The 10,610-nt window shown below is 56.5% G+C and overlaps 1 protein-coding gene across 1 annotated transcript in view; it reads left to right on the top strand.

Moving 5' to 3' along the window:
- RALY (RALY heterogeneous nuclear ribonucleoprotein) overlaps positions 1-10,610 on the top strand; it is a 64,183-nt gene that overhangs the window by 39,789 nt on the left and 13,784 nt on the right. The window contains exons 2-3 of the mRNA XM_008634347.2: positions 5,402-5,666; positions 10,155-10,227. Of these exons, the coding sequence (XP_008632569.1) occupies positions 5,411-5,666; positions 10,155-10,227 (329 nt within the window). The 5' untranslated portion in view covers positions 5,402-5,410. The remainder of the gene's footprint in view (positions 1-5,401; positions 5,667-10,154; positions 10,228-10,610) is intronic.

Raw genomic sequence — 10,610 nt, 5'->3', positions numbered from 1 at the left:
TGTCCCTGCCTGTGTCAGGGGTGGGATGGGATGGGATGGGATGGGATGGGATGGGATGGGATGGGCTTTAAGGCCCCTTCCACCTCAGATCATTCTGTGATTCTAGGAAGGGTAGAAGGAAGGAGGGATGGAAGGAGAATTCTTACTCCTGGCAACCTCATCCTTAAGTCTCCTTGTGTCTTTGGGGGCATTTGGAGCTGGGAGTGCCACTGTAATGTCTCTGGAGGCTTTGCTGAGGCTGGGGGCACACACCCCTTCACCCCACACCTCTCCTGTCTGGGCCTCAGTTTCCCTTGCAGAAAACAGGGATAATCCTAATACTCTGTCCTTGATGTTCTCTGGTGTCCTGGAGGTGAAGAACCTCTTCACACGTTCATTTATTCATGTCCAAGTATTATTCCTTGCTGCCTTCTGTCTTTTCTCTTTTCCAACTCCAGCCCATCTTGTGGCAGTTGCAGGCTAGGGGCTGAACAGTGAAATCAGAGCTGTGGAAATGCTGCCGATGGTTGTTGGAATCTCTGTCTGAAAGCAGGAACATGTGTGTGTGCTGTGTGGGTGTTTCTGACCAGACACATCACCAAGCTGCTCTGCTCTGACCCAGCCCTGCTGGATTCTCCATGGTGTATCCAAGTGGCTGGAGAGGCCACTCTGCTCCCCAGTTGTGGAGCTGGGCTGTTCCCGAGCTGATTTCCAGCTCTGCTGGATTTCACCTGGACATGGCGCAGAGTGCTCTGCTGGAGTGCAGGGAGGGGGAGGATGAAACATTAACAGCCATGGTTCAAATGTCCTTTTCCAGCTGTTACTCTAAGGAGGCCAGTAAATGATGCCAGGTGACTGCTGTGTTTAAGAAGAAATCCCAAATGAGTGGAACAGGGAGGCTGATTTCTCCAGGGAACGCCTGGCTCATGGGTGGGAGCAGCAGAGCACAGGGTGCTGGAACACGCAGTGCCCAGCGGGCTGTGAGACACCAGCGGTGGGGCCCAAACTGTCAGAGCATTCCCCAGCCTTGGCCTTCCCTTCTCCCTGCTGCCAAATCCCTGCTGCCTGCCCGGGCAGGGCCAGCAGAGCGTGGGCAGATGGCCCTGGAGAGCTCCCATCTGCAGCGACGCCGGGGTCCCGTGGCTCCCTCCCAAGCCCTGCCCTGCGGTGTCGCTGTCACCTCTCCTGACCTTGGCTTGGCCCTGTCCCATCTCCCATCAGTCCAGGCACATCCCCTGCACAGAGCTGCCATGTCCTGAGCTGGCCCTGGAGCCACTGGGAATTCCAAGGGAAAGGCCATGCTGAGGCATGGGGATGCTGAGCTCCCCACTCCATCACTGGTCCCTGCAATGCGGGGTGGAAGTTGCTCATCCCACATCCAGCTTTATGGGATTGTTGGGATGCAGGTGGGCAGGAGAGGACACAGCACAGGGAACAAGCACAGCACGTGCTGGTCCAGCTGCAGGGAGCATGGGGAAGGTCATGGGAGCCAGACAAGGAGGGTGCGAGCTGGGGATGGGCAGCAGGGACCTGGGAGAGGCCCAACCCCCCCCCAACTCCACGGCAGCCAAAATCTTCATCTGGGGAGATGCCTTAGAAGATTCCATTCTCCAGCTGAAGATCCCCCTGGGGCCTTCCTGCCCGCACCTCAGCTTCATCCAGGTCTCTTTTTCTTTATAGCAAACCCACATGGGGAAGGGTCCAGAGCTGGCTCGTGTGGCACCTGCTGAGAGCCCATGAAATTTGGGGGAAAACACAGTTTCATAGCCCCCCCCATCCCACATCCCACCTGAACCGTCCAGCCAGCCTGTTCCAGCCCAGGCACAGAGGCAGCTTAACCCACGTCCCTCCTACACAGGCTTGAGGAGCTCAGCCCCTGATGTAGTTGGGGTTTGCAGCTGCAAACAGCTGGGCAGAGCTTCAGGCTCTTGTCAATAATACCTGGCTGGGGTGATCAGTCCTTGGGAAGGCTTTGGGCTTTCCCTGGTTTGGGACTGGGGGGTAGCAGCAGTGAAGCTCTTCAGTGTTGGGCTGTGAAAGGAGAGCCAGGGGTGAATTTGATATGAGTGCTGTGTCTGATTTTGAGGAAGAGAACATTCCTCAGCAGTGCCTGCAGCAGGGCCAGACCTGACAATGCTGCAGCCAGATTTGACCGAGCCACTTGTTTACTGTGCCAAAGTGACATGGGTGGTGTGTGCCCTCACTGCAGGAAGGCTTTGGACATGGTCTCCTGCAGCATCCTGGCATCCAGGTGGGACACAAGCCTGGATGGGCGGCTCCCAGGGCAGTGCAAGTTGCATGGTGGGCTCCAAGGATGGGAGAAGGGCTCAGGCTCTGCCCAGGGACCAGGGAAATTTCTCTGGAGGCTGGGGGAAAGGAAGGCCATGGGTGGGTACAAAATGTGTTGGAGACTTGCACAGACTCCAGCAGATGAGGATGGAAAAGTGGAAGTGCATCCTGTAGAGGGGAAGCAGCTTAGAGGGACCAAGGATGTCCCCGTGGCATGGCCTGGGGTGGGGGAAAGAGGTGCCAGGGCAGGTTGGCTCTGAAACAAGACAAAATGGGCTTCAGGAGCTGGAAACTCCAGGGCTCACCAGGTGTAAAGCCACGTGCTGGAGTCACTGGCGTGGCATTGCTGAATCCGCAGGGAAAGGAGGACCATGGGTTCACAGCAGGTCTGATGTGTCCTCGGGGTAGCAAGGCCACCCAGGGACCCCTGGCTGCAGACACCCCACCTGTGTGCACGCTCTCTGAGGGTCCTGCACAGCCTCAGCCCCTCCCAGCACGATCAGGATGCAGATTCCCTGGGAACTGGCCACCCTGGAGCAGCCTCCAGCTGGTTGTGGTGCAGGTATTCAGGATTTCTGTGACATGAGTCCTTGAGGCTTAAGCTGGGTACCCAGAGTGACCAAAGAGCTGGGAAAAGCCTCCATTTCTCCCCATCTGCAGCAGGAAAGGGGCAGTTTCCTTTGGGAACCTCTTCCAGGTGGCACTGCAAAACTAAATTCACACAGAGAGCATTAAACAAGGGTTGATATAGGGGTGGAAGTTGGAGCAGCACTTGCCAAAGGTTGAGAATTGAATTCACTTAGATTCCTTTGAAAGTCCTCTCCTTTGGCTATTCTTCCCAGTGTTTTTAGGAAAACTGCCTGCCAGGAATTGGTTTTAAAGTAATAGAACAAAAGTCTCTGGCTCTTTTAATCCATAAGCGTGAAGGGGAAAATACAACGAGCCAGACTCAGACAAAGTGTAACTTTTTTTTTCATTATTATTGGATTTAGCAGGAAAATTATTTCCAGCCTCAGTGGCAGGTTAATGGAGTCGCAGGGGCTGGAGCCAGAGGAGATTTATTGTGGAGTCACATCCTCACAGAGAGGCTCAGACTTGCCAGGTGTCTCCAGTGCTCTGTGTGGTCTGGCTTTAAATGGTGCAAGGGATGGAGTGTCCAGCTCCTTGTGCTCCCAGCTGGAAAGGTGAAGGAGTGCCCCTGGCACAGAGCCCACTGCTGAGGGATTGTTCCAGCATCCTATGGCTCCTGGGTTAGGCTGAAAACACCCTCTACCTATGGGGATGGGGGAGTGTCCTCCCATGTCCCTGTCCTGGACTGAAATTTCAGATCCTGGGATTTGGAGCAGTGATGGTGAGCCCTGACACAGCGATGCTTGTCTGTGTGGGCACCCTCGGGCAGAGTGGGACTGTGGCAGGAGCAGATCCCAAGGGACTGGGAGCTCAGAAGGGAAAACATCCACCCCCTGAGGAGCCGAAACGGGGCTCCCCTGGCAAAGGGTGAGGTGGGTGTGGTGATGTTCTTCTCCCCCTTAACAAAGAGAGAAGCAACCAGAGATTTCGTGTCCTGTGGAGAATCTCTGTGCAGGAGATCGCAAGGAAGAAGCAGGACTGGGGCTTTGGAAAGTCTTGGATGCGACCCCAAAATACTGTGGCTTTTTGCCAGGCTCTGCCTGCCAGGGCAGGAGTGTAGGAAAGGAAACTCTGTGCTTTAGGGCTCAGCAGAGCTGGAGCATCCCACACTGCCCTGCCAGTGCCTCGGGCAGGCTGGGCTGGGGGCAAGCAGAGCCTGCCAGGACTTGGGGACCAGGGGGACAGGGTCCACAGGAGCTGCACCTGCCACTGTCCCCACCTTGGACCAGGCTGCTCAGACTTGGGCTCTGAGCCCAGAGAGCCAAAACCCCAAAGCCAGGCAGGGTCCAGCTCTGCCCAGTGCCAGGGCAGATGCTGGGGACCACCAGGCAGGGGACACCAGGCCCTGTGGTAGCAGTACAACCCCTGTGGCAAGCTCGGGGACCTCCAGGAGTTGTGGATGCACTGGTGGAGTTGCCCTTGGGAGTGGGAGCAGCTGTGGGTGCTGCTGGAAGGGGCTGGGGAAGAGCAGCACCTCCATGTGCATCACAAAACACCTTGCTCAGCTGCCGGGTAAATCCCACACCGTGTGTGTGCAGCACAGCGGTGACCCCAAAGCATCCCTCGGGGTCTGGGAGCTGCAAATCAAGCTGATCTCTCTGGACAGCTCTGGGTTTTGCTGGAGTTTGAGCAGCCAGCTTACACTGCCTCGGATTTCACACAACTTCCAGCCCTGTCCCTTGTCCTCAGAGGGCAAAGCTGTCCCCACAAGCTACCCGGGGCATGAAGCTTGGCAGATCCTGCCTTGCAGCTGCTGGAAGGGGCTTGGAGTGGCTTCCAGCTGATGCAGCTGATGGTGATTTCCAAGCTAACAGTGACACCTCCTGGTTGCACAAAATCCAGCCCAAAGCCCGGCGTGCAGGCAGGGCAGTGCAGGTGCCATCAGGAGCACACGGGCTGATCACTGCTTACATCATTTATATCCAGAAATCCCAAGTACCCTTCCAGGTGCAAGTGTGGCCCCACAGGGATACAGCCATCCCTGAGCGCGGTGAGGGCTGTGCTGAGCTGGGAGGTGCTGGCAGGGAAAAGCCTGGAAAAGTGGGCATCAACCAAGGTGCTGGATGCAGACTGCTTCAAAAAGAGCAGTTCTTTGAGTTGTGATTCAGCAGAGAGAGGTAAAAGCTTTGGTATGACAGCATTAAACCTTATAAAACTTAGATGTGAAATTGATTTAAATCTTGGTTTCTCCCCTACGTGCAACTGTAGAATCACAGAATACCCTGAGATGGAAGGGACCCACAAACATCATTGAAGTTCCAACTCCTGATCCTGCACAGAACTGACTGGGCGTCAGCCTGATCAATTATTTGCCAGCAAGAATTTAGGATTGACTGTTCCAGGGGTCTCCCAACACCCAGGGGCTCCTGGAGGTGGGTTCTGCCCCACTGTGACCAGTTGAAATTGAGGAGCTGCTCCCTCTGCTGCGAGATTTGTTCCCCATCCCTCCCTTTATCTGGGAATTCCCTTGCACACCTTCCTGACTCCCCACCTGTCCTTGCAGGCATCCAAGATGTCCTTGAAGGTGCAGACGAGCAACATCACGAACAAGAATGACCCCAAGTCCATCAACTCGCGGGTGTTCATCGGCAACCTCAACACGGCGGTGGTGAAGAAGTCGGATGTGGAGACCATCTTCTCCAAGTACGGCCGCGTGGTCGGCTGCTCCGTGCACAAGGGCTACGCCTTCGTCCAGTACTCCAACGAGCGGCACGCGCGCGCCGCCGTGCTGGGCGAGAACGGCCGCATGCTGGCCGGCCAGACCCTGGGTGAGTCCCCTCGCCGGGGTGTCCGGGGCGGGCTGGCTCAGCTGTTCCGTAGGGGATGGGGAAGGGATGGCCAGTGCCCGGTCCAACCGGGATGTTGGGTGCGCAGAGCGGCTCAGAGAGGAGCCGGTGAGGACCGAGTGATGAGGCAGGATGAGCAGGAGGCGTGGCGGGGCACGGAGCTGGAGAGCAGCATTCCCACAGCACCCCCAGGCAAGAGCTGAAGGCTCCCAGCTCCCGTGTGGGATGGGATCAAAGGCCTGTGTGACATCGTGGCCCAAAACCTCAGCTGTGGGCTGTGATTGTAGAAGCCAAACGGCAAAACCACGATTCTGGATCATCCCATGGCCTCGTCCTTGAACTGCTGGGGAAGAACAAGGGTGGGGAAAAGACATTGCCTGGTGTTAAAGACATGGATAGGACAATGGGGAAGGGCTTCCCCTTGCCAGAGGGCAGGGTTAGGTGGGATATTGGGAAGGAATTGTTCCCTGTGAGGGTGGGCAGGCCCTGGCACAGGGCGCCAGAGAAGCTGGGGACGCCCCATTCCCTGGAGGGTGCCAGGGCGACACTGGGGCTTGGAGCAGCCTGGGAAGGTGTCCCTGCCCATGGCAGGGGATGGAACAAGATGATCTTTAAGGTCCCTTCCAACCCAAACCATGCTGTGATTCAGTGATTCCCTTCCAGGACAGGCCTTACCCTCAGCCTGTCAGGAGAGCTGATATCCAGACCAGCTCAGCCTGACTTCAGCGAGCAGATGTGAAATGAGAGAACTCCCCCCCCCACGTCTGCACTGCTGTGGGATGAGAACTAACAAGCAAATCCCCCCCAGCTGCACCCTTGCTTTGCAGATTGTTCTGAGGAGTCATATTGTGAGATGTCCTTGTCACCAGCTCCAAGCTGAGAATTGGAACTGGGGACAGGATTTTTAATGAAAAATGGTGATTTCCAAGCCTGCTGCAGGCAGTGGGCACCCAGGAAAGCAATTTGCAGCCCATTCCCACCCTGCTGCTGGCACAGCAGTCCAAGGTAAGAAGTTGTGCTGAGGCTGTGCTGCTTCCTCTGAGGTTTATCTGGATACCAGAAACTTCTGCTCACTTCTCTTGTGCTCCAGAGAGCGGAGCTGCAGACCTGGCAGAGCTCAGTGTGCCAGGAATACTTCCAGCCCAGATGTTGCCCACATGTGCAGTCTGAGATAGGATGGAGAGGGCCTTGGGGAACCCAGGAGTTCCTTGTGATGCTCCAGACAGATACAGGAGACGTGGCCAAGGGACATGGAGCACTTGCTCACTTAGCTGATGAGAGACATGAAAGGTTTGCCATGAGAAAAACCTTCTGTCAGAAAACCTCTGAAACCTCTCATCTCTGCTGGTCTCAAAGGGCTGGAATTCCAAAAGGAGGCGAAAGGGCTGTGTGATAGCTGGGTGTCCTGTCCATGTCCTGGACGAGGTGCAAACTCAGCTGCCTTTCATCTTCCCACTCTTCATGGGCCAGTCTGAGCACAGGAGAGCTCATCAGGCTTCCCTTTGCTGTTGCTGGCAGGTGTGAGCACTGGGATGCTCCCCTTGCAGGAGAACCAGCAGAGAAGATCTGTGGTTAGACAATCAAGGTGGAAAGTTTTTCTCTGAAAAGAGGAGGGATGGCCAGGTAAGAATGTGGAGAGGGAGGACAGGCTGGGACCGCCAGGGGACACAGCAGACACCCTGCTGAAGGGACTGTCCCTGCAGGTCCTGGCAACCTCTGGAGTGCCTTCTGCAGACACTCCCAGACACCCCAGTCATCGCAGGAGGCACTGGAAACTAGATCCACACCGTCCCCTCACCCTGCCATGGGGACTGGACACAGCACAACCTCTCCATTTCCAGGGAGCAGGTGCCTGGATATGAGCAGGAGGGATCAGTACTGCCTTGGGGTAGGCAGATGGAGTCAGCGATGCAGAGGAGGGAGCCAGAATGGGAATGAGATGCAAAAATCTGTCCAGGCTGATGTGCATGCTGAGCTCTTCTCTGTCCTTTTTCACTCTCAAGGGAATGCTGTGGGATCACTGCCCATCACCACCATAGCTGAGAGTAAGAATTCCCTGCTGTTGGCACGTGCCAGTGAGGGAGGGCTCCGCAGGGCTCTTCGTAGCAGTGGGGACCAGCAGATGGAGCTAATTGTTGTTCTTCTCACCTCCTGGGTTTCCCGTGCCTCTCCCTTGGAGGGTGTCCCCATCCTGGTGCTCTCCAGTCCGCAGGAGCACTGCGTGGCAGCTGGAGAGATGCACCCTGACAGCAAAAAGGGTTCCCAGCCAGGGGGCTGCAGCTGGGCAGGGGTGTGTTCTGGGCTGCACCAGGGAAGGATGGGCCCCTCTCCCCCCTGCAGTGCCAGCAGCCCTGGTGGCTCTGCAGGCTCAGAAAGGCAACCGTGTGTGAAATGTTCCCGCTGGCTGCAGCTGGCCCTGGACCTGCCCTACGGCCACGTGCAGCCTCTCAGCATTCAGGCTCAGCACTCCCCTGCAGCTGGGGATGGCAGGATGGAGGGAGGGAGGCTGCAAGGAAGGCGCTGATGGGAAGGTGCCTCCAGAGGAGCGCTCGGTGCGATGGCTGAGCCCCCCCAGCCCCCCCAACACCACGCTGGTTGTACAAGCTCAGGAGGAGGCTGAGCTCCGGCTCCAGCAGGCATGAGGTCTCTTGACAGATAGCCCAAGGAATTGCCCAGCAAGGCACTGGGCAGTAGGAGCAGGTCCATGCTCCTCCAGAACTGTGTCCTGCACATGCAGCCTGTGCTGCTCCTGCTCAGCTCATCCCAGCAGTGCTGCAGCCTTCCTGTGCTCCTGAAGGTGATTTTCCTGGTTAATAACTACGTCAGGGTGCTCCTTTGGATCACTTTTTAGGCTCTTTAGTTTGATGGCGTGTGGACCCCCCCATCCACATTTCTCCATAAAGTCCCTTCATGAAGCATAAAAAAATAGAAGTTTTAAATGGTCTGATGTGCTAAAAGCTGGTTGGATGCCCCCTAAGGTGCAGGTAGCAGAGAGCAAGGCATCACTGAAGAAATTCTGCCCTGTGAGGGTGGTGAGGCCCTGGCACAGGGTGCCCAGAGAAGCTGTGGCTGCCCCTGGAACCCTGGAAGTGCCCAAGGCCAGGCTGGATGGGGCTTGGAGCAGCCTGGGACAGTGGAAGGTGTCCCATGGCAGAGGGGTGGAACTGGATGGTCTTTCAGGGAAGATCTCTTCCAGCCCAAACCATTCTGGGATCTTTTTCTCCCACCACATCTCTGGTCCATCCCAATGCTCCTGTGGGGCACCAGTGTCATGGAGCTGCAGCATGTACCCATGGGTGGGACACTCCCAGCCCCTGGTTCTCTGGGGGGAACCAGTTCCCTCAGGGCAGGTCAACACAGACCCCTGAGGACCAAGACATTCAGTAGGTGACCCACATGTGCTGAAGAGTCTCCTGAACCCACCCAGCCTTTTCCAGAAATACAGATGTGGTTCCTCCGAGCTCCTGAACGTCACCTGCCTCACACCAGCTGATGAAGAGGATTCTTGCCAACCCCATGGACTCAGCAGCTGGTCTTTGACTCCCTCACCTTCCACTACTTTGATTTTTGAAATATGAGGGGTTCTTTTACATGAATGCTCCTTTCTCTTTATTCCTGCCGTGTCTGAGGGCCCTGGTTTCATGGTGGACTTGGTCCACATGCGGAAATCCTGTCTTGCCGAGATCTGACATGCCCAGAGGTCTGACATCTCTTTAGATACACAGGACCAGAAGAACCAACAGGGTTTAGGGCTGATTGGAGAAGCCAGCAGGGCATTTGCTCTGTCCTGGGCTCAGAACAGAGCAGTTGCTCACCTCTCTGAGCTCTGGCTCCACACCCCATGTTGGATTGCCGGGCTCTCGGCAGCTCCATGAAATTGGCTGTGTCACTTTATTCTCACATCAAAAGCACATTTGGCACCAAGGCCAAGGAGCAAAATTTCCTCAGGGGATTAGAGGAGCTTGTTCTCCCCTCCCCTGGCAGAAGATGCTCCTCCAAGAGCAGCTGCAGGCACGGGCACCCCGTGCAGAGTTTAACGCAGCCAAATCCATAGCAGTGCCTGGCTGGCTCATGCCAAGCATTCCTCGTTATTCCCAAAGGATCAAGGGGTGGATTGTCAGCAGCCAGCAGCGTGCAGCAGGTTTGGATTTTGCCTTGTCACACCAAGTTCTCCTGAGAAAGCTGTCCTGAGTTTGTGTGTGTGGATTGGAGCACGGTGCTGACTGCCAGCTGAATGGTGAGTGGCTCTGGAAAGGAAAAGGAAGAGGTTTGCCAACACGATGTATTTGCCTTCCTGTGGAGCCCCAGCAGGCCCCAGATGTGCCAGAAGCAGGTGGGAATGGGTGGGGGTGTGGGAGAGCTCGTTTCTCTCTGGCAGGCTTGTGTGCATCTGCCCCAGCTCCGTGCCCAGGTACAGGTGAAGGTGACAAGGGACATGCTGTGTCACAGCTGCGTGTCCCTTCCTTGCAGACATCAACATGGCCGGGGAGCCCAAACCCAACAGACCCAAAGGGCTGAAGAGAGCAGCCTCTGCCTTGTACAGGTAGGTGTTCACCTGAGTGTGAGGTCTGGGCTGCTGTTTTTGCCTTCCAGCACCCCCTGACCACTGCCCTGAGCTCCCTGCCCCCAGCAGCCTGGACACTGCACATCCAGAGCTTCTCCCAGGGGCTCCTTTCCTTGGCAGTGCCCTTCAGGCAGTGGCAGCCCCAAGGTTGGCCAGTGCCTGTGGTGGTGTGGGAGATTTCCTGGGCATGGTCCCACCTGTGCAGGTGCTGGACCTGGAGAGGGCTGGAGAAGGGTGAGCAGTACCCTGTGCTTTAACCACACCGGAGGAGGGGGAGCAGGAGGAGAACCCCCCTCCAGCCAGGCAGAAGGAGTGGGCACAGAGGGGCTGGGTGTGGGGGAAAAACAGGGAACAGGGATAAT

This window comes from Corvus brachyrhynchos, unplaced genomic scaffold (assembly GCF_000691975.1).
Source record: "Corvus brachyrhynchos isolate BGI_N302 unplaced genomic scaffold, ASM69197v1 scaffold125, whole genome shotgun sequence".
Lineage (NCBI taxonomy): Eukaryota > Metazoa > Chordata > Aves > Passeriformes > Corvidae > Corvus > Corvus brachyrhynchos.
The sequence above is the reverse complement of the archived record's forward strand: the minus strand, read 5'-3'. Positions and strand labels throughout refer to the sequence as shown.